Source organism: Neodiprion lecontei, chromosome 4, assembly GCF_021901455.1.
Source record: "Neodiprion lecontei isolate iyNeoLeco1 chromosome 4, iyNeoLeco1.1, whole genome shotgun sequence".
In the NCBI taxonomy this organism is placed as follows: Eukaryota; Metazoa; Arthropoda; class Insecta; order Hymenoptera; family Diprionidae; genus Neodiprion; species Neodiprion lecontei.
The window spans coordinates 30,873,985-30,898,548 of NC_060263.1; the positions used below are offsets into that span (position 1 = coordinate 30,873,985).

Consider the following 24,564-nt stretch of genomic DNA (forward strand, 5'->3'; position numbering starts at 1 on the left):
ACTTTCTCATCCATTTTTAACTTTACTATTTCCATTAGGCACGATCGTTGGTGAACGTTAGTGAACGCCTGGATGACAAAAAAATTCTACAGTTGCCCAGGAAGCACGTTTTGGTACTGAAAATAAAGGTTGAAAATTATTTCAGAAGTAGAGATGTGAGCGCAGGTTCCTTGTGAATAGGATTCCAGTCGACCGGATAAAATTTGCACCAGACACCGTTCTTATCCCAAAGATGTGTTGATGATTTTGATCCGAATCATACTTCCGGTTTCGAAACGGTAGCCGATCTAAGTTGGTCACTTTTGTTTTGAGATGCTGGTATGTATGGTATTTTTTTCTTCATTTCTACCATTCAACCAAATTTACGATCATCCCGATGAAAATTATACTACTTTCTAAAATTCTACGAGTATAAATGATGGTGATTCCACTATGTCAATAACAATGCAGGTTCACTTGTTCTTACTTAAATTATTCCATTATTGGTAAAAATATCTGGCAAACTAGCTCTGGGGGATCGTTTTTAGACAGAAAAGCGATAATCTTACGACCAAGACCAATCCATTTTCATTTCATCTCTGTCACTCTTTTCGTTTGACTTGATAACCACAGGGTACAGTGGCACAGATATTTTCCGTTAATTGCAAATCGACACCAAAATATATTTCAAGAAATAATATTATACAATACGTACCTTACTTTGAAATATAATTTTTTTTATGTTCGGTGGGATTTGATCACATACCTACTAGGAATCGGGTGTCGAGAAAATCGAGGAATGTTTCGTTTGCATCGAAACGCATTTTATTCATTAAAAAATGTTAAAATACATTTCAGTATATGTGATAAAGTAAAATGATGCCAAAAACTACGATATAACTAAATCGTAATATACTATTACGATAGTGTTTACATATAGTTTTGTTGATTTTTTTGTCGTTTTTTATTACAATGTTGATGTACGGTTGGGCGTATATAATATACCGGTACAGTAATCAATAAATGGCTGAACACCGCCACAGAGGTTAGATCGGTGACTACAGATCGTGCGTGACTGTGAATGAATTAAGTTTGTGGAATGACGTATATGGGTGAACTTGTAAATGATGATCAGTGAAGAGACTACTTCGGAGGCATTTTGATTGTAACGAGATCGGGCGGGCTGCATATTATTATCATTTTACTTTGCTTTATTGCATTCCATTTCTCAAGTTTATGTTCGGATTTGAAGGAAAAAAAAAGATTTTTAACGAAAGTACAATTGATGGAATTCTGATGAGATGCGTTTGAGCAATCGGAATTATTGAATTTCATTGATTATATGTTTAGGTATAAAGTTAATAGTAACTCTTATCGCCTAGGAAATTACCCTACATATTAAACCCGCTAATTGATAGCCAGGATTTTCCGCAGTGCTGGTTTCGCGAAAAGGAACTCGATTCGAATTGCGTAAAACGAACCGTTTCTATAACTCTCACGAATTTCACACGAAACTTGGATGACACAGCTCGTAAGGTTAGATTAAAAATAAGCGATTTTTTAATAATCAATAAAAAATATAATCCATTCCAGTCAAGCTTCAAACATAAAGCGTTACTCAAATCAAGCTTTTCAAAACTTTATTCTTATATAAAGCTCGCGCACATATAAAACACGAAAACCTTTGTCAATACAATAATATAAGGTTAAGATGTAGGTATATATTATGTTTGCCTCTTTTTAGGGCGTTTCCTCAGTTTTTAATTTTGCTTCTCATATTTTTCATCGTCGCATTGATTGTGACTGCGGATATTGAAATTGTGAAAAATCAGCAACCGTCGCGAATCATTGATCGATAAATGGATTTCACGTAGTCGACGAACTTGGCGCGAGATAAAACGCGTTGTAAGACCCCCGGCTAAAACACCAATTTCAAGCATATACCAATGAATTATTCTATCCATTGTAAATAATATAATATAGCTCTATATTATGATTAATTATTTGTGTTATTAAATATTCTTATTATCAGGTACTTTATACACATTATCATAGTTAGATGTAAGGCAGTTAATTTGACCTGGATTTACCGGTTATACTCTTCTTCTCTCCGAAGACGCCACCCAAGGCAGGATTTGAGGGAAAAGCAAGTTTCACGAAAATCTTACAGAACCGTAAATAGTTCCAGAAGGCGGGTGCACAGCGGCGAGAAGAAAACGTACGACGGTAATCCTACACTTAATTACATATGATAACGCTAATTATACATTATCTTACGTCGCAATGTAATTGACTTGTCAGTTTTTAAGGCGATTACAATATGCAACTACTTGCGTATTTCGTCGTACTTGAAAGTACGTTATATTTCAAATTACTCATGGTATTCCATGTTAATGCCGGGCTGGTTGGGCGAGGACGATAAAACGCCACATTTTCGCTTCTAATCAATATTCACCAACCATTCGTTCCCACGCCATGCATAAAAGGGAAAAATTGTTAATTTGTAAAATGGTCAAAAGTCATGTCGCGTCTCATCAAGTAGGTAAATTTACTTGAAAGACAGCCGATTAACAACACGACACATCGTAAAGTATCATGGAACATGATAACTATGCCTATACATATGTTTTAAGTTGTTAGATACATTTTTCGGCGATTATGTCATAACGGTCAACGCCTGTCTCAGCTCAGATTATTCCACGCTTTCGTTATTGCAGGCGGTATATCAAGTTCTTAATTCTCTTCATTTCCTTCAGTTCGGTAGGTTTTTAAACCTCCATCAAGCATCCGACGATCCAAGCTGAGACTAAGGGTCGACAACCTTGGCCGAAATATGATTAAGAAAAGATGTAAAAGAGAGAACAAAAAAAAAAAAAACAGGACAAAATTGGATAAAAAATTAAAAAAAAAGAACTTAAGTATGTAGAGGTTTATAAAACACAGCTCATCGCACACGCCACAACGTCTAAAGTCTTAATTTAAGATCGATAGATTTACTCGTGTCCTACGATTATTCACTCGTGTATATGTATATATGTGTATATATACTATACTATAATGTATGTAATATATTACAATATTATAATTGGTAGTTTCAGTAATTAAAACTTAGGGTATATTATATACAGTCGCGCACGCACGCAGCAGCGCCATGCATATAAGTTTAAAAGGGGGAACCGTCCACTTTCGATTCATATCCCCGGGTACTGAACGTCATTTAGTGGCAACCGACAAATGATGGACATATCCGTTTTCCGATTTTTTTGTATCGATAGTACTACCGCAAAAATTTTTTGTCCATTTTTTTTCATGCCGTGATTTTCACACTTGTCAGGCCGAAGTATTCAAACGGCACACGGGAGTCACCCTTTGATTAAATACCGTCGAATCGTGTATCTTTGCTGACAAGTTGCGTTGCAGTTACGGCTACGCATACAAACGGCATTCGAATAGCACTATACGCATACATCATCGCCTGAATCATTGCAGTACATGTAATTATGTACTTGAACGGGCTCATGTCGATATTTCTAAATTATAAGTATGTTGATAACTAACTACGACACATAATATATGTTTTATAAACCCATATTATATAAATATTATATAATAATCTTGCCAAAGAGGACTCGGAACGAATGCAAGGAATTTTTACTTTCGAAAATAACTACAATTTCTCGCATTTTTCGTACCTATATATAGCTGAAACATTCCACAGAGCCGGATTTTTTCTCTTTACCTAAGAATTTCTTTTTTTAAATATATAAACAAATATTATATTATGAATTGAGTGTTCTGAGCTCGTTGAAAATTGTATAACATCAAAATTTAAAACTCGTCCCTACATCCTCTTTCATTTAATTAATTAAACTTCACTATCTGCTCTACAAGCATGCAACGTATAATAAAAATCCAATGTTTTTTTTTTCGTTTTCTTTGTTTTTTTTTTCTAGTAAAAAATATGATATCTCGACACAGCTAACTACTGATAATTGTTATATCTACTGGTGTTCTGTTACAGTGATTAATTTCACGATGCACACGGCTGTGAAATAAGGATACTTCTGTCTATACTGTAAAAGCTTTAAAGAATCCTTCATAATTATTTCATACGACTATAATTGCTGATTATTCGTTACTTGTTTCTGTCTCTTTGTTTTTTTTTTCATTCAATCAGCAATACGAAATTTATTCACCGGTTCTATACCTAAGAACGGTATTAACAATAATTGGAAAACGAAAGCAATATTCAACATAACATAACGCAGCTATCCCTGCGTTAAAATCGTCCTTTCGACGATCACCAATCTCGCTCATATACACCACGCTGCAACGAATATTATCGCCAGCTGAAGAGGTTGCGTCGATTATTATTTCATCGACAGCTGTGAGAATTTCATTCACAGTTTGTGCTTCAAACTCGTAAATACCATTCCCTTGCTTACCTGTCACTTCTCGCAGTTCAACGCAGCTCCTGGAATTGCGAGTATCGCCGATAAGAAAAAACACAGCGTCTCCTCACGTTGCCGTTTCTTTTCCTTTTTTATTTTCTTTTCTTTACTTTTCGTTGTCCACCCTTTCTCTAATTCAGGGTAAAAACTCCTCGATTTCAACCCAGCACCGTTGCCTGTCATTCCGACAGTCACTGCAAGACATTCTTCAAAATTCACAGAAGCAGGGCATCAAAAATTTTCTTTCACATCGCCGAGAAACCGACACGCCCTTAGCGGCACATAAAACAGCTATGAAGACAATTCGTAATCAAACTCAAACCGGAGGCGGTCCTCGGACGTAGCGAAGCTGCGGGGTCAGAGAGAGATTCAAGGTGTTCGCAGCTTCACAGCAATGCGGCTCGAGCAGGCAGGCAGCGCAGAAAAGCGCCACCAGGGCCAACTGGAAGGGAAGCGCTGCCCTCAGGACGCGCCAAACCCATCCGCGGGGACGTCCAGGATCGCTGTCCGGATCGCCGGTACCGACGAGTCCTCCGCCTCCGCTTATTGAAATTGGAGACAACTCGCCAGGGACCTCAGCGTCCTCGTCCATCTTGGAATTTTTCTTGCGTTTGCTGAAACAGTCGAGTAAAATTTCGCCTGATAATTACGGGCGAGACGAGCGAATTGGTCAGTAACGAATCGGTGACAATCAATCCCGAGAGCGTCTCGATCACTGATCGAAGACCTTTTCGCTCTCATTGTCAGTTCGATATATGGGTAACAGTGTATCACGTATAAGGTAACCGTATAACGCGAGCCAACCGCGTTTGTTTCGTCTTATTTTATTACAATGGAAGCAATCTTTTTCAGCTACTACAACCTCGGTATGCCGGGGTGGTTTTGCAGTAGCTGAACTGTGGGTACGGAGCCTGGAGAAACGGAGCTGCCCCCTTTTGCCAACCGTTCCCGCTTTTTACACCTTTTTTACGACGCAATATAGGAGACGTTGGTCGGGTGCCGCGAGAACTAAACCTATTATGGTTCTGCACGCCAATGATTAAACGCAACTATAAAAAAAAATCCCTGAAACAAAGTTAAATTAGGTTCCTCACGCTCCGGATTCTCGTACCCTGCGCAGAGCCACACAATTATTGACGCGGGTCACATCTTCGACCTTTTCTCAATTCTCGTTCTCTGGTTTTTATCTGTATACCGCGAAGTCTACCTATTTTTCGAACGAGTATGTACGAAGAGAATAAGAATCGCCCGATGAAACAATTATTGAACGACGCAGATTTCAATCAGTGCAAGGTATGGTTTAGAGCGTACCATTTTACAAGTTAACGTTATACAGGATTTCGATGGGTTATCCCTTGCGATTGATTTACTTTATAAATAGGCCACAGGCATCCAAGTAAACTGACCCAGATAACTTGAAGGTGGATATGTTATATATATTTGGGACATGTTATCAAGTCTTACGCCACCGTTTACAGAGCAAAGACGACAACGCGACGCCTACGCTTAGAGGAATTACAGTAGTTGGCATTGTGTGGGTAATTAGAGAGTTGCCGGTTGTAACGGCTGTTTTAAAGCCTGTTTGTGTGGAGTTTTCGCATGTGACATCGCGGTCGAGGGTGCGGGGTGGATGCTGCGGCGTTTCATGGGGGTGTAGCATCGAGGGGCGTTGGGTACCGCGCTAAACGGCAGCAGGTCGACGCCTCGCTTCGCATACACATCGACTACTTTAACAAAACTGTGGTGGGTATAGCTGCCCCCGGCTGGGAAGGCGAAAGGGACCGAAGCTGCCTTTTTGCGATAGTCCCGCCCGACTTCAAACTCTTTTCGTAGACCGGATGTCGATTATTCAGAATCGAACTTGACGGTTGTGTAAAGGTATCGACGATCCGAATGCTGCTGCAGGGTGATTGGAAAGCAGTGGAAGAATCAAGTCTGCGTTATATTTTGTGAGAAGTGTCTTTCATTTTTCTTTTCATTTTTTATTTATCGAACTGTAAGGAGTGAAACTGTTACCAAGACCAAGAGAGTTTAGCTATAATGAAATTCAAATTTTTCGGAAGGAGTTTGCAAGTTTACGAGGCGTAGAAAAAAGAGAGGCGGGAAGAAAAAGAAGGAGAAAAAAAGCCGGGAACAATATGTCTCGCTTATGAGAAGCTATAACTCATTTCCGCAGCTGTTGCCCCGGCGCCCCCTGCTGCAGTAGCACTTGTTAATTCACTGCTAAGTTCTTTTATTCAAATGAGACCGTGCCCCTCCCCCGGCTTTGGCGCCTTCATTCCTCTCCATCTCTTTCGTGCGTTATGCAGATCGTTGGCACTTCTCATTAAACCGCGTGCCGCAACGCGGGTTCGCAGAATCCACCCCGAAGCATCCTCCTGCCAGACCGATAATTTATTTATCTCACAGCACCGCATGGAGCGGAATAGAAATCGCGGGAGAACTTGTGACCTTTGAATTTTTGCACACCGATAATCGAAGCAAAGTTTGAATCATACGTGTGTAATCCGCGTTTTGATACAATTATGCACGAACAAGAAGAGCGAGCGTTGACTCGAAGGGATCAAAGACCGGCGCCAGGAAAGGATTCGGAAAGGGTTCGGTCACAGCCAAAGGTGATCGGCGCTTGGAGGGAATTTAACGCTTGTCATCGAAAACGAAAAAAATTTGAATAACAACCGAGTTAACTTGTATGCCGGCGTATACATATACACACACACCTTACAACGCGGTGCGAGCTGAGTGTTAAGCGCAAGGCAAGAAAATATGGGCGAATATACGTATGTAACGTGCTTTCTTTGGTGGGTAACAGTAATTATCCGTTACCAGCTACGCAATCTGTCTGCTCGCATGGGATGAACGTTGTAATCGAGGAACGCAGCTCCCGCGAGACAACCTTCAAATCGATTAACCTTGCTTGGCCATTCCTTCGCACTGCAGGCTCGTTATTACCATACAAGCGAAACGAAGAATTCCCACGAAAAGAGCTGTTGCAGGCAATGCCGAGGTCTGAAGTCTGTATCGCACCCGGCAGCTGCCGCAGCGAAAACTGACCGCTCATCCTACTTATCGCTCACAACACCTACGCAACACTCCGTGCCGCGATCCCGAGCATCAGTCATGGACCATAATTTCCGCTAGGCAAACTTCAAATCGATTCACAATTTACAGGCCGATTACCTATCCGCCAGAGTGTGCCTAACGTCGTGCTGCGGTAGCGATATCAGGATATTCCCACAGTAATTAGACGAAAAGTATACGTATGATCGCCGAGGTATTTTTACTTATATCTTTCTATCCTGAAACAGTGGCTCATTTATCGAGCAGCATTTTCTTCTCCGTTCCCGATGAATTTAAATGTCATTGATTTGAACATTAAATTTTGTGTGAAAGGTTTGAAAACGCGACGCAAAGACGAAACTATAATGCAATAAAAGGAAAGATGCAAGCGAAAAAAGTGTACCTGTTCGAATTCGAAGCCTGATTGCGCGACCGATTCGCAGCGCGAGCTTCGACGCTGGCAGCGGTGCGAACGATCAACTCTCTGCACTGCTTTTGAAGTCCGCGAAGCTCGACTTCGGCGCTTTCGACCCTCTTGGCGAGTTCAACGAGCGCTTCGCTCCCCGGTGCTAGCTGAGCTTCGAGGGTACGTGCCAAACGACGAAGGGCGGCGAGACGACGCTCCCGTTCGCTGAGTTCCTGCTCGCTTCCGCTGTCCGATATTCCGCTGTCAGACAAGGAACCTCCTTCCTGCAGACCTCCGTTGGCTATTACCATAGCTGCGGCGGTCGCTCCTTCCTCACCGACCTCGGTGACCGTGGCGTCCTTTGTAGCTAGTCCGCCGTTCTGTAATCAAGGTGTAAAATTTTCTAGGTTGAGAAACAACTCGGAGACCACGAAGAGTCAAGATATTTCGTAAGTATGGCATTGAATATAACAGAGCTGGATAACGGAGGAAGGGTATTGATTGGATCAGGTTGGCTAGGAAACACCGGGCTGAGCGTAGAGACCACGGTGCACGATGTCGAATATTGTATAATCCAGCAGCGTAAGATCAAGGCGTAGGAGAGGATGATGCGGATACGTAAAAAAAAATGTGGAGTGAGCTGGTGCAGAGATAGTTAGATACCTAGGGTAGGTAGGTATATGGACTCCCGCGCACCCTAGAAAACCCGAGAAGAGATCGTGTCGAGGGTGGCAGAAGCAGAAGGAGAGAGGGAGAGAGAAGAAAAGGAACAAAGAGAGAAATAGAGAGAGAGAGAGAGAGAAAGATGGAACGAGGTCGGGATGAGGGAAAAAAGAAGGAGACGGAGCTGCGGCGGATGCGAGGAAGGGAGTAGATTTAGGCTGTTTGCAGCGAGAGACGGAGACGCGCCGAACGAGCCTCCGGTAATGAAAAGCGCGACCCGCATACCAAACAGCATCTCCGAGTACGAGCTAGCCTAACCTGGCCTCTACATACGTACGGTAACCTATATATTCCCGCAACGTATCTCCACTCCCTCGCGTAGGTACATGAGCATGTACGTGTACGTACACGAATTGCTGTACTTATGTACAACCTCTGCAGGTACACATCGCAGGTGCTGTAACCTGAGCCCTTCGCAAATACGGCGTCCGATCGTGATTCCTATGCAAAAATTTGCAAGGTCCAAGTGGAAATATCCTTCAGATCAATCTCGTACATTGAGTTGGGAACTTTAGATTTTCTGCGAATTTTACTGTGAGAACTTGGTTCGTTATGGAACATGGATTCCTGGTCTGAGCATTGCAATATTCGGAACGACAGATTGTGTGCAAAAAAATTGCGCAAGTTGTACATCAGGCCTAGAACAAGGTAGATAAGAAAGTACGAAGGAAGATTTTAAGTTCAGGCTTTTGAATCGAAGGCAGACATCCGAACAGCTGTCAATAACTAAATCGGAAATTTGACAAACACGGTACTTCGGCAACAAGACTTTGATCGGTTACATAATTGTTGTCGAGAGCGAGTGACGTTTCCGGAGAAAATAACAAAAAAATTCAATTACTATCAATTTTGACGTATTGGAATATGAATCGTAGAAATATTACTTGGAAACAATCAAATATTTCCTACGTCTAGAAGTAAAGTTGTTTCACCCCGGCTCGTCTACTTCTACGCCCGTTCTGCATTGTCTAGGTTGTAGAAATGCGGAAATCGCCCGAAGACCACGGTTCGCACGTGTAAGACGTCTAATATCAGCGATTAGCCCCGAATGCTGCTCCATTCGGATATATCCATTTGCAGAAGTGGATATCCTCCGCCTCTTCGGTCCGGTGTCGAGGAGGTTGAAACGGTGCGATGGGATACTGGCCAACGCCCGGGGTGCTCTGGGTGATATTAAATTTGTATTTTTACGCTGATTCCACGGGCCATCCGCGGACGTGACGGGGAAGGGAATGACCGGGGCGATTAACGATCGAGCCTCCCAAGAGAGCCCGTGCTGCAGGACGCCGACCGTCCCGACGCCCCGGCCACCGTCGCCGCGATTCCAGCCTCGCTTTTACCCTCTGAACCGCCAGGCCACCCCTCACCCTTCCTTAACCCGATGCATTTTCTTACATTTTATTTAACAGCTATCAAAATGTATGGATTTTTTGCCACCATTTCTTTGTTCCGTTTCACAACGCGCGCGAACAAAAAACTAACTAAAACTAATGTTTTTTCGATCAAGTTTTTTTCAGCATGAAATATATCCTGTTTCGAGATGATCCGTTGTACCGTTGTTTTCATTTTTTTATGATCCTACATCCCAGGAGCGGAGAAAAAATTACGTACACGTAGACATGGAGGGCGGATCTAAGATCGAAGGTATATCAACAGAGGTAAAATTCTTAAGAACGAAAGAAAGGGGAAAAGACCATTGAGGATAAGAAGAAAGAGAATAAGGACGTGAAGGCGGAAGGAATGCAAAAAATACGGGGGGGGGGGGGGGGGGGGGCGAATTATGCCCCGGGGTATTGTAAATCGGATTGTTTCCTTCGTATGGGAGTTTGACTATCAGAAGTAGGCTTCTCGAAGGAGCGAGGGGTTGGAAGGGGGGGCGCCGTCCGTCTTCGCGACAGGCGAAATGAGTACTCGAGCAATCGGAAGTGGCGCCTGAGTTCAGGTTCTTCTATCGCCACCGCCAACGCGGGTCCCGCCTCGCGATTTCAAGGGGGTTTACTTTATATGCAAATGCGAGACGGATGTTGGGAAAATAGAGCGGGGTGAAGCGAAGGGATCCGACGGCGTTTAGCCACGCGCCGGCAGCGACAAGCGTCATCAGTCAAGAACAACCCCGAAGCTAGTTCGGCCCCCGTGACGATCCTTCCAGCGTTTATGGTGTACCTACCCACCCAAAGAAACGGGCGAGCGCTCTCTTTAGGCGCACATAACTATAGGTATCGAGGTAGTGTACAGCTTCCCGGGACGAAAGCTCTACTCGTGACCTCCCAAGCCATTATGAACCACCTTACTTCGCCCTCCTCGATTTCAACTACACGTAATCCGAGGAACACCCTGCTACGTCAGATTCTGCACAGCAGTTATGAATACGAAAGTCATAAATCCCGAATCTCGAAGACGCCGCCTTAGGCTACGACGATGCCTCGTGTTATAGCTGGGGAGGAACGGATTATCGCGCGAAAGTGGGGTTTGATTTTGAGAAAAAATTATCCTCCGCAGTACCGTGATAAAAAACATTGAGCGACGTGATGCAGAAATAATAAGAATCGTGAATAATCGAAGTATATTTCAGCGAAGCTACAATGATGCAATCACCTTTCCTCTTTACGTTGTGTACAATATCTGCAGCCAGTCGGGGCGAGATATAATTCGTCCGTAATGGTCTTATAGGTCCGTGGAGAGATGAGAGAAGAGCACAGCAAAAACAATAATGCTGCGGTAATTATCATTCGCGGCTGAATTTTCAAATAGACTGCACAAGAACGCATTGAACACGCAAAGTTCCCACGCAGCAGTTCCACGCCCCCACACTATAATATAATAATATATTTTAACCCGCCGAGCGCAAAAGAAGAAATCAAGAGCAGAGATCAGCGGTCTCACTTCTCATCCGCGTTACGCTTCACATTCGTGCTATAGCTAGATATGTTCGGAGGTGCTGGATGCCGGAGGCACCTTCGTTCGATTAGTCGAGGGTGGTAAGGCGGGGGCGAGAAGTGGAACAATGTGTTCCCTCCTCGCAGGACTCTGTGCGAGAAGAATTATGAGAAGAAAGGTATGCGGGAGTGTTACGGTAGCCCGTGACCTCCGGCGACCCGTACCGCCCTGAAATCGCTTTATTGTTTCTAAGTTATATGTTCTGGACAAGCCAAGCGGCTTAATTGACTCTCATCCTCAGATGGAATCAGTTCCGGCCGTCGAATGAACGAACTGACAGACGAACCGCGTGAGAGAAAAGAGCGCAAGGTGGCGCAGGGTCGTATAAACGCACCTCGTCGGCACACGCAATAAACCCTCTCGTATTTCGGCGATACCACCAGCTACTGCAAACTTTATGCACCGGGATTGCACCCAGGGGGCTCGTTTCCCACCCCAAAACCCCTGAATAATTGCCACCGGCTCCACCTCGCAACCACCTTTACCGATTGAAAATCAAGGAAGGGCTGCGGATTTTTTAGTATTTACTTCGTATTTCGACCGTAGGCGAGATTCGATGGCTCTCTAACTTTGACTTTGATAAACTATACGTTTAAGTGATTCTTCAGCTGCAAGAAACTCCGACCGAAGTTCTCAGATTTGGCTCTTTGCGACTTGAGATCGTAATTTCTCGATTCTTGATACCGCAGGGCGTGTAACCAAGACCCTTATACCTATATCTGTGCATCACTCGAGTTCAAACTGGTGAAATTTACTGAGAACTATCCACCGAGTGGCGATACCTTGAATTTCGAGGTCAGGTGGAGATTAGTAAATTTAAAAAAAAATGGTTGAAATCAGCGTTTTAGAAAAAAGAGTAGGTCAAATTCTAAATGCTACTTCCGCGACAGGAAAGCGAATGTTCGTGTACTGTAGCAGCGGACAAAACGACGATAGAATTGAGAAAATCCTTTTGAAAAGCCCCCTATAATGCAACCCGAAAACGATCGTTTTCAATTACACCCGCAGAGCTAATAAAGAGCGGTCGGCAAGCGATCAGCGGCAAAGTGTGGGAACGGCGTCGGCAAGATCTCTAAGATCTGTGAGCGAGCGATCACTACTCGGTAATATTACGAGATGGAGGAGGTGGGCGAAGGACGGAGGAGGCCCAGGCGAGGGGGCGAGGGACGAACTTCCTAGGATCACGATGCAAAACATGCCGCGCGTCGGCGGCGCACTTAGTGCCCCTGGCTGGCCCCTCGGTCAGGCCCCTGGGCAGGTCCGGCCAAGTTACGTACGTACCTCAGCCCCCTGCAACCGACGCTTCGACACGAACCGAGCGATTCTATTCGGTCACGGATCATTACGAGTAATAAGTGAACGAAATCGATTTAAATTAGCGATCCGCTCGGGTCGTAGGGCGATGGTACCTTTGACCTCGGAAACCCGCGCGGCTGAACGTTTGCAAGAGAATCTCAGTGCCACTGTTCGACTCCGTCGGCACGGTCGATCTGATCTGCGACTTCGAAGAATCGCAGCTTGAGCTTACGGGTGGGAGTCGAGGGACTCGGTGTTCGAAGGGTGAATCAAGGGAGGATTAGGAACCTTTTGGGAAAAAGTTCTTCGCTCGATATTGTAAGAATTAGAAAACTCACCTGGCAGCAAATGTCCTGTTTCTCGGAGAGGAGTCTCGCGACGTCACGTACAGAGGAGGCGACCTCGGAAGCAGCCCCAGCCTGGAGTGCAGCGTCGAGAACGGCCAGCGTGTCCTTGTCCTTACGGAGAGCACTCTGCAACTCGGTAAGACGTGCGGCAAACTGTTGGATCGACTGCAACGCGCTCAGCTGCTGGTTTCCCCTGCAAAATAACGAGCGGCCGTGTTCACAAGTGGAGAAAAAGCGGATAGACTGCACCGGAAACAGCAGCCACGTAAGCTTGGCGCAACCCAATACCTGTCGGCTATTATTATACCCGTCAGCTGACTATTTTCAGTGCTCGACTGCGAGGCTGAGAAAAACTTTCGCGAAAAGTTACACGGAAGAGGAAAGATTCGGTTCTTTTGAAGCTTTCCGGATGACGGATGAGAGAGGTTGGCGTATTTTAGAAGATACTTCTATACGCCGAGCGTCTCGAAAAAGCCAAAACAGCGGTATGTGTATAACACGAGATCGAGGGTGAGAATCGACGCGATGCAGTTGTCCACGCGTCCGTCGGACTGTCAGCTTAGACGACGAGGAACAGGAAATAACGTGACTTTGGGGTTGAGTAAATACGAGCTGGCCGAACTATTAGAAGATTCCCTCTCGTATAAGGTATTCTGCAAATAAAGACGTTTTACCCGAAACCAATCAAAAAGACCCCCGGAGCGACGTCGGCAAACAAATCGTGGGTAAGTATTGACGTCGGCATCGATATATAGCCGAGCTGTTCGGGATAATTAGCCGAATATGCAATTGGCGGAGGAACAACGGCACAAGCATCGCCTCGAACCGGCCTTCGGAGTTCCCGGATATTCATTCCCCCTCGCCCTTCGTTCCGACAGGTTGGGGTGCGAGGACGCGGCATTGTCCGACCAGCGCAGTTATAATCCAATTTTAATTTCCCCCAAGCCGTTGATCCCCCGGGTTGATAGGGGTTTGATCCCCGCAAAGGTTTGACCACTGACCCACTGGGCCGGCAGGCAAAGGTCACGATCATCCCCTGCTGGAACCGTACGAGGACCCCCGAAACAGGATTCGAATTCTTCTCACGATTCATCCGGGCATCCGCGTGTAGGTAGGTGGCCACCCCAGCCTCTAGATCGTGGAGAAAACACACGCGGTACCGATTCCAGTCGACGGTCCTCATCGTAATCTTTCCGTGCCGACGATGGAAATAAACTGCAAGCACGGTTCAACGAAGGTTTCCATGATTTCCAACGCGCCAAGATCCCGCAAAACGTTCCCGGTAATATCCTGGCGTGGATTCGCAAAACAGGCGAACGCAGATGCGGTGTTCTCAGGGGATTTGGTTCGCGGCTATGCTCGGGGATCCTGACGGTCGACGCCTGGATCAGTCGTGATTAAAGTCTTGGCCGACGGTCAAGCCGGTCAAGCTGGTAATCGCGGGACGGGTGTTGCCGCGGGGATGGCGAGGGATGACGGCCCCCGCCGGGGCTGCGGACCAAGGATTCCGCTGTTTGCTTTGGAGGCTTCATTACCTCTCAAAATATTTACCCTGCGTCACTCGACGGACTAGACATCGCGGCTGACCGGTCAGTGGGTGATGACCTCACGTGGCTTAGCCGACTCCCGGAGGAGCCGAAAAACGTGGGGGATAAATATCGGGTATGAATATTCAATAACCGCTTCAGCGGGATGCAAGGAAAATTCGAAACCCTTACGAGCGTTTAGGTGAGGGCTCATTACTCACTTTTGAAACGTCTCGTCCCAAACTCGGTAAAGGTCAGCCACCTCGTCCTTGAGAGCCGTTAATGCAGGGGAGCCAGAAACTCCGGCGTCCGTAACCAAACGGTGCGCCGTGACGTTCAGTGCCAGAAGTGCCGTCTTGCGCTCCCTTAGCGTGGCCAGTTCACCCTGAAACATCAAAAATGCATCTTCAACACGTAAACTAAAGAAGAACCCTGCAGACTAGTTAATTGGCTGTATCACAAGGACCAAGCGATCCACTGTAACGAATCAAGGAAAGATTGTGGCGTACCGGAAGAAAATAAACGGCATTGAGAGCATTCAACTTGAAGCCCAAGTAAGTTTGCGCAACTGTTTTACGGTTGCCAAAGAGCCTTTTCTTCTCCTCGAACCGTATCAACAAGGAACTAAACTTGCGATACGAGCAGTGCTACTTTATTTCTGTATCTGTATAACAGACTCGTCGAAATGAGTAGATGCGAAGCGCGGTATAAATAAGCTATAAGGGTAGCCGGGGGTTGATGGTAGGGATAGTGGTGGCCGTTGTCACGTTCCTGACGTCCTACTTGAGGCGGCCGACGAGGGCCGCATAAATAACCCCGGGTTTACGACGCCGCGAGAGAGGACGACGGACGGATACCGCCTGCAGGAGCACCTCCCGTCGATCGCGTGACCAGCACCTCGAGTGCTCGTAAAGCTCGTCCTTGCGGTCATCATCCGCCCACCGAACTCCTTGGTTACAAAGTACCTTTACATCCCGGAACGAAGAGGAACCGTGTTTATCCGACCACCGCGTACCCGCCACCCCACCCAACGTCAGGATCGACTTTTCCCCGGATGTTTTTCTCCCTTGATTCCTGACGCGGGAAACACAATTACCAGGAATTCGAGAGAGAACTGACCAGTGACACAGATTATACAAAATTGAGGTATCGCTTTTGCAGGAGAAGGACCGGATAAGGAGTAACGACGCTGTATCTTCAAATGTATCTATAACAATCGTAACGCAAAGTCCGAGATCCCTCCGAGGAATCTGATATTCCCGACACACCGTTGCGTCGTACAAATGTCGGTTGACCTGAAACGGACTTCGGGCATCGGTCACGCGCGTGTAACTTCGACACCTCGTGCGTTGTATGCAAACGGACGCGTTTACGCCGCGGGTGCATCGGTCATGCACGGTGTAACGGTACTTACAATATGTAACGCTTGCGTTACACCGAGGCGTACACCGCAGCACGGGGCTGAGAGGTTTAATACTGCGGAATTAGGTACGTAGGTCGACGGGGAGCAGCCCTTCTCCAACGCCCGTCGACTCGAAGTGGCCCACACCCTGCCACCCCGTCGTCTCGCGATTGGTATTCCAAGCGCAGAGCGAGAAGAGCGCTACCACCCTGGTCGCTCAAGACACGCGCATTCCAATCTAATTCAATTTCCAATCAACAGCCAATCAATTGATTCGAATTCAGTATACAGAGCGGCCGGCTTCAGGGGGCCGAGGCTTGCATGCCTATGAGGCCTTATTCTGACTCCGACTCTCCGTCTCTCCTTTTCTTTCTCTTGTCTCTCGCCCCCCTCCCCCTTCCATTTATCCGCTCGTGTTTCCCTCCTTGTCCCCAGAAGACCCACCGAGAACACGCAAGAAGCGCGCGTCCCGAGAACGCTGCACGTACCCTGTTAAACAGCAAATTAGTTTTTCACGGAGCGCAATTCCGCAACGCTAACTGGGACTAAGACCTGTTACAGCAGCATCGGCTGCGTGGATGATACGTACTATAGGCGGATAGCTAGGTAACCTGCTACCATTTTAATTGCGCGAGCTTAATGCATCGCGACTTTTTGCCCGATCTCGAGCGCTTGCAGCAAAATTTCTTTAATGCTAAGCGATTACCGATTGCCGAATAAGGAACTCGAAATAACACGACGATGCACCGAACGTCGACGGAGGTCGCTAAGGATTCAACTTTTTTACCCTCTGTCCTCTTCGTTCGAACGAACGCTGCCTGAGCGGCTCGTTGCGATCGAACGAACCTTCGTCGCACGGCACCTAAAAAAGGGCCAATATCCTACCTGTCCGTAGATTTCTTAATTACTTTCGCATAAATCAAGGTATTCGGATTTCTTATCGAACGTTCTAAAAACGGGTGGATCCCTGGAACGGCACCCTTTTCCGAGTTTTCGCTCTTTCTCCACTTCAAATACCTTCAAATGCCGTGTCCCTGTAAACTGAACGAACTAATCGCATCGGCACGTTCAATTTCCATGTCGACAATAACCCGGTAGTATTACGCGTCGCGTCATAGAGACACATAACAGCCACACGGTACCCGATCAAATGCAACGCAAGCCTGTTTGCGGATGCGTGATGCGCTTGCGATATCTGATTTCAACCGCGCAAGGGGACTTGCCAATACGCAAATGACCATGTCCGACATCGATGTTTGTATTCGGAGGACCATTGGGTGGTATTTTTCACCTAATGTGATATTTGGGAAAAAATAATATGTTTGTAACCGTTTTTTTACATGATACAGGTATATTAAACCAGACGCGTGTCCGCGACACAAATTTTACACCCGAAATTGTTCCGAAACTAAAGCTTGGGGACGACGTTCCAAAACCAGGTTCTTCGCGTGATGTGCTGACCTTTCCCGCGATTTGTTGCAGGTTTAAAAGAGGCCCAATTGCCGTTTTCTAATACTTCGTAGTGTATAATCAGCCATAGATTCTGAAAACTGTACGATACTTTTTTCATTTCCTTCCATTTAATCCACGAAAACGTGCCTAGGTTCCTGTTAATCGGAATCAGATCTTCGAATCCTGAAAACTTCCTATTAAAAAAATACAGTCCTCCGTCGAAACCTTGCGATTTTTCCTGCAATTTAAAGTAAAAAAACTTCACGAAGCGAATAGTTTTCCGGTCACCGAGTGTTTACCGCCGGGCAGCGAAGGCCGAGGTCGCCGGGGGTCATAAGAGGGCGAATAGTAGTCGAGAGGTCAGCGATAGATGGCGAACAAAGAGATACCGATGCTGGCACGTGAATGGGGACGCGGTTTTCTGCGTTTCGCGACGGACGGCGTGTCAGCGATGCATAATGCATGGCGTGGAACGACGTACGCGGGACGGGTTTGCTCGCGCGCGCGCAATCGTCGGGCGCTAATACATCTCGATGATAGATAGAGCGCATGTGTTTGGCCTCCTCGGCGAGGTGGTGGTGGCGGTTCTCGCGAGAGGGTGGAATTTGCGAGGGTTGGCGAGGCGCCGGCGTTGCGATTCTGGGCACGTCGCCGTCAGACGGGCGGACGGAGGGCCGGCCTACGTGCGACACGGCTACGCTTTTACGCTCTTGCTCTCGCTCTCCTTCCCCCTCCGCCTCACCGCCTCTCCTCCTTATATCCTCGTCTATTCGCCACCGTCGCTCGGCTCCGAACGGGAGGCGGTGAAACTCCGCCAGAGTCGCGGCTCTCATTTCAATATCTTAAGAAATATAAATTTGCCAAATTCCTCGGCGTCGAAATGCATTTCATCGACTCGAGAATCGGGGAAAGGAGCGAGAAATGAAGAAAGTTGGATGACGTTAGGAATGGCAGGTGAGGGTGAGGTATTAAGTACGACGTGGTAGAAATTTCCGGAGAAGTTCACCGATAGGGACTAAAAACACTTCATTGGTTACTTCCGTCGAAATACGTATGAGAGTGATCAATTGGGTCTCGATAATAGAATGCGTCGTTAACCTCGAGCAATCTGATTTCTCCATCATTTTTATGTTCAATTCCTCGACTTTCGGACACGATTATACAACCTTATAAACACGTTTGAAAAAAACAGAGGGAACTTGGCTTCCTATAACGGACTGAACTTAATGTAATCAATTTCAACAAATCTTATAAATCTATCAATTTGCTGTCTGATCATTAGCTACCGTATTATAAATTCTAATCAATTAATCACGATCAACGAACTCTAGCTGTACTCTCGTAAAACCGGAGGTACGGTAATCACCGAATGCACGGAGTTCAGGACGCGGCGTGTAACATAGATCGCATGTTACAAGTTATAAGGTAATACCGTCTGTCGGCGCTCGAGACGTTGGATCGAAGAAAGGAGGAAAGACGTAGCTGGCGTCGGCAACGGAGGAATCGTCATTCGCAGGCTAAGCTACTTGGATCGATGCGTCGGTACATGCCGGGACTTTATTACGTTAAGGGAACAGAATTACGGTGGTAATGTAATTTCATCTGGTTCGAGAGTTAAGCCGCGATGATTGTGCAAGAGATATTGCCGATCATAAAAGTTCAATTAATAGTAATAATTGTAAGAATTTTAGTCCTAAAACTGAGTTCATGTTTCGAAAATCTTTCCAAACTTGCATCCTCTGCAGTTTAATACAATCGTGTGGACCAAAATTAACAGATCCTTGAATCATTTCGAGTCAAAGTTCAACGTTGTAAAGTCGAAGCACGGTTCGCATAGGCAAAATCCGATACATGAGATGATCGATCACCTCACGAGATGATTAATCACCTCTAGTTCTCAAACAAAGATATACTTAAGAATAAAAGAAAAAGAAAAACGAAAAAAACTCGACAGCGCCTGATTACTATTTTACCTACGACAATGCATTTCTGCGTGATTGCGGAATGTAGAAGTTTGCCCAGAGGTTTTACAATTTTTTAGTGACTGAAATAAATGGTACTTTGTGACATAATACTGTTTTCATTTGGGCAAGATAGTGATAAGAAGGGTTCTTTAGATACGGGTGAATACAAGTTGTGATCTAACGAAGATACACAGAACAGACAACATTGTTATCAGGCCTATAATTTCGATGAAACGTACTATATAATAATAATATAAGTTAAAGCTCGAGATATAAAGGCCAGAATAGCGACAAACACCATGTACATATAAATTTGCTGAGTTTAAAAATAAAAATGAGCTCGCAAGTCACGAAATGACCAATGATATCCGTATGCATGTAGACGTCCTACGTGAACAATTTAAACACATGTCGGTAAAGAGTAGAATAATTTAACGTGCTAATATTTGTTGACACTGCATTTTTATCACGACTAACTCTGAATTTAGCGATGACCGAAGTCGTGAGTCAATACAGACAAATCTTGACCGAAAATCTCTTAATTCCTTCACAATCTTCCGACAAAAGGGATAAAAATATGCTGCTCTTTCCCACATAAATTGATTCGCTGATAAGACCGCTTAAAAATTACCGTAAAATCGTTGCAGGTGATAGCACGCGGTACTCGTGGAAAACGTAAAACAGGTATACTTACAGTGACCTGGTTGATACGCTCGTCGAGAAGATGATGCTGATCGAGAACAATTTCGTATGAAAGAAGTCTGTCGTGGGCAGCTCGGAGTTCTACACGGACAGCTGCCATGTCCCGATGAAGGGCAGCAGCTCTTCGCGCTTCCTCAGCGCGGGTTGACAGCGACTCCCAGCGTTCTATCAGACCTGAAATCAAGCGAGACAAATCGACTTTTAGAATTCGCGTCTATGTGGAAACGAGCGAAGTTCTTAAAGCTACAGCCGCGAAGAGGGTGCAAAAAATTACGCATTTCGCAACCCGCGATCTGATTCGCACTCATCGCGCGTACGAAGGTGTGTTAATCACATCGAACCGCGCGTGTTATAAAAATCTAGGTCTCAAAGCGTCGGGATTTCGTGCTCGACTGTAGGATCGACCACGTAACAAACCCTGCCGACCATCCCAGATCGAGCTTAATTCCAGTTTACGAAGCACGTCATGCGATGCATTTAGACTAATTGAGACATGGAATATATCTTTTCAGAGTACATGCCGCGCCTTCGCGCCCATCACAACGGCTGCACAATTGATGGATCTTAAATGAGCAATGGACACAAATCGAAGATCGAGAGTACACTTGGCGCCTAAAAAGAACGCATCGGTCTCGCATGTAAGGAGAAGCGAAAGTGGGAACAAGTCGGAACAAGGTCAAGGGAGTTACTGTTTACGCAAGTGCTGCAAGCTCACCGGGGAAGACGCAATATCACATGAACTTAATCACACTTTATCAGGAGAACGCGTTCCAATGTTCTCATCGATCGGCAAGATTCGCAAACGAGCTCGCAACGAGGTGCAGCTAATGTCGCGAATAACGAAAGCCGGAGAGCAACGTCACCGAAATCAAGAGTCGCGTACTCGGGCCGACTGTCAGTCGGCGTGTGGCACACATACGGCGACTGCAGAAGAACCGACCGCGGTCACCACGAGCCTACATAGAACAAGTCGAAAGTTGATTTGCTTCGCCTCCCTCTCACCAGCTTCTCGCCGTCCTATCCCTCTTTAGTGCCGTCTTTGGTTGTTCGTTCACTCGAGCCAATTTTACACCGAGAATCCTCGGGTCCCTCTAATGTCACGGTGTACCGCGTGGTCTAATAACGCGTTTACCTGCTTCTTCATTCAGCAAAGAGCAACGCCATACCGAACTTCTACCTGGGCGTGGAACAAAGACGATACATTTCCCCTCGCAAGAGTCAAAGGCCGAAAATAGGCCGGAAAATTTATAGTCGCAGAAGAGGATAGGGAAAAGGAGAACTGCATTGCCAGACCAACAACAGATTCATGACTCTTAACGGTATCTGCAATAATACCATCGTCGAATTGTTGTTGAATTGTTTCGAAGGTTCAATCGCGGGTCTCGAGCTGACGGTTATATGTCTTGAGACGCACGCGATCGACCTTGGTTATTCCGGATGTCAAGTATCCCCTGATACTGTATCTACTTGTACTTGATTCACGGAATCCAGAAGCGACTATTTATTCCAAGAACTTGATTATCTTAATAGCTGTTCCTACGAACAGAGCTCCTGAAATTGTTTTTACAGCTACCTAGCCTCGAACCAGACTCTAAAAAACAATGAGACTAGTTTCCAACGGATCTTGAAGTTGACCTGACCACTGAATATAAAAGTAAGGCTGAATCACAAGTTGCACTTTTTCTTCGTCATGCTGGTCGGTACAAAACACAGGAAAAACACACTTGCACGGTGTTGCAGAAAAAATTCACTGCTCTCTCTGAACGAGAAAATAATCTTCACGGCACGGCGATTCTTCGCTAACCAAGAATTGCTGAAGAAACCGAGTGAGGCAAGGTATCGGGATCAAGACCGTTAGATAAACTCACTCTTGACGTTATCTGATCGGTGACAGAGAATGAGATCGTACTGACTGGCCGATCTTCTGCGCGTCAGTCTTCCAGCACTGGGAAACCAATCACTACCGAACCGCCTGTGCGAAGACCGGGAGCGGTTCATGACCATGGCGTAACCAGTACGTTTGATGGTCTGCTTTATGAATTATGAGGCCACGAACTTCGGGCCGTCTGACCAAGTTCGATCGGACTACTTGCCGACTGTGTATTTCTTCAAGTTTAGAGACTTACTCCGGTTGGATTCTGAGAGAGCTGAGGGGTGGTTTAAAAATAGGCCAAAGAATCCGACGATACCTTTTTAAAGCGGGACCAGATAATTTCGAGTCGACGAACTTGTATATAGGTATATAGCTTGAAGGATATAAGGACCTTGGATTTAAACTCACGGAAGCCTTGCAGCGTGAACCTTTTTTTTCGTGTTCGCACTATTTTTGGATACAGGAAATTTAAACGTGGGAAGCTTGGCTTACATCTTGACGCGTGGGTGGGACAGTTTGCATTCCAGTTGTGCGAGATCGTGGAAGAGAGAATTGTTAACCACGTGGGTGATACACGGTGTAAATCGTTCACGAAACGAAACTATCGCCACCAAAATAAATATTGTGTTTATATGATTTTTACAAGCTTGTTGCACAAAGGAAAATATTCCAATTTATGAAGCACTGAAACTCTGACAAATTTACTTTATCTGTTAACAATCAAACGTGACGCTGCATAGCTCGTACAGTTGGTCGCTGTAATAACTGTATATACTAGCAGAAACTAGAGGAACAGGGCGTGGGATTTTTGAGCACAGCGTAATGCGACGCAACGGATAGATACAGAGGAAAACGAACGAGAAGGACGCGATATCGCTGCACGTAAACGATTAAACTCGGTGGCAACGGGGAATGACATTTATCGCGTGCTCTGTGAAAATATAGAAAGGATTTTCTTGGGCAATCGCGTAACGCGGGCGTGGAAATAAGAAACCCACTGCATACATAAAATGGGTCACTCTCTCGTCACAACTATAAGCCTTGTACAAAGTAACACGGTTCTAATCGTTGAACGAGGCCAGATTCAAAAAGTTCGTCTCGGTATTCTTCGTTTGGCTCGTGAGAGCTTTGCAGCTTTGATTTCTAAACCTATAATTCTTGAATAGAACCACTCTTTAGAAGTGTTCAAGGAGTTCGTTAGAACAAATCTACATACAAAAATTGATTCCAAGCACACGACGTGAATTACGCTTCATATTAATAATCCGGATACATATGTAGCTGCAAATAATCCAGTGGCGATAATTCAAGGCTACTTTTTACCAACGATTTTCATTCGACTTGCGAAAAGGTAGCAGAACTCTATACCGCAAACCTAACAGCGGCTACGTACGTAGTATATACATATACATGTATTTCTGTCTATGTGTATTCATGCATGAGCGAACAGCAATCACGAACGGAAAAACCACCGCAAATTCATTTTCGAAACAATTGAAGTATGAAGGGCGCGCTATGGCTCGGAATTGACTTTGTAATCTAGCAAATTTGTAACTAGCTAGCCCCAGTTATTTCTAAATCTCTAACCCACTGCCTCGCGAGGATCGTGAAAGAGTCCGTTGCACGAAACGTCGTGTGTGTCGGCCGGGGACAAGAAATATGAAAAAAAAAGCGCCTTGTAAATGAAAACGGGGTCATACAGGAAACCGTACGAATGTGGGAGCCAGACGGGTCGAGTTGGCAAAACGCGAACATGGGAAGTGCTCGTTGCAGAAAATAAATCGCCCGTGTCATTTGAAACATGCGCAAAAACTCAATTCGTAGATCCGCCATACAACGGATTAATGGATACGATATATAGACTAATCGCAAAAAGCGTATTGGGTTCGATTTCAGTATCAACTTCTTTCGGGATCGAATTGATCCGATGGGCATCGCATCGGTATCAAAATTTCCACAGTAAAAAGTGTGCTCCGTAATGCTCTCGTATCAAATTGTTACCGATCGATTCATCGAATTGCAGATTTATTTGCGATTTCTCGTTCACGCCGTCATTTCCTAATCCAAGGCGCAATATAATTTTCCATCGGCATCGGTCAATGCCGTGACTTTTTCCGTTATAGGTGGGATTTTACTGGCGAAACGCGCAGGTACCTGTGTTATTGCATTCCCTGCAACACGGGAATATATTATTACATGCGCATGTACGAATAATCCTTATTACGCACGAATGGCATTTAACAATAATTATGCAAAATGCACACCTTGCTAATACCTACTTTTGTGCAAGAAGAGTGGAACTAATTCCAGTTTAACTCCAGGGACTTTCCCCTTCCACGAACCCCGAGGCCACGAATTGTCGTATCCTATCCCTGAGGGGCCAAAACGGGTCTGCAGGTACTCAAAGGAAAGTAAAGAGAAAATGCAGCAGGGAGAGTGGTACGAC

At 45.5% G+C, this 24,564-nt stretch overlaps 1 protein-coding gene across 1 annotated transcript in view; it reads right to left on the bottom strand.

Annotated features, from left to right (window-relative positions):
• Window positions 1-1,034: 1,034 nt before the first annotated feature.
• Window positions 1,035-24,564, bottom strand: part of LOC107225470 — a 124,943-nt gene continuing 101,413 nt past the window's right edge. The window contains exons 20-24 of the mRNA XM_046737971.1: window positions 20,238-20,419; window positions 14,947-15,110; window positions 13,191-13,392; window positions 7,894-8,276; window positions 1,035-5,044 (exon numbers count right to left, since the gene is read on the bottom strand). Of these exons, the coding sequence (XP_046593927.1) occupies window positions 4,747-5,044; window positions 7,894-8,276; window positions 13,191-13,392; window positions 14,947-15,110; window positions 20,238-20,419 (1,229 nt within the window). The 3' untranslated portion in view covers window positions 1,035-4,746. The remainder of the gene's footprint in view (window positions 5,045-7,893; window positions 8,277-13,190; window positions 13,393-14,946; window positions 15,111-20,237; window positions 20,420-24,564) is intronic.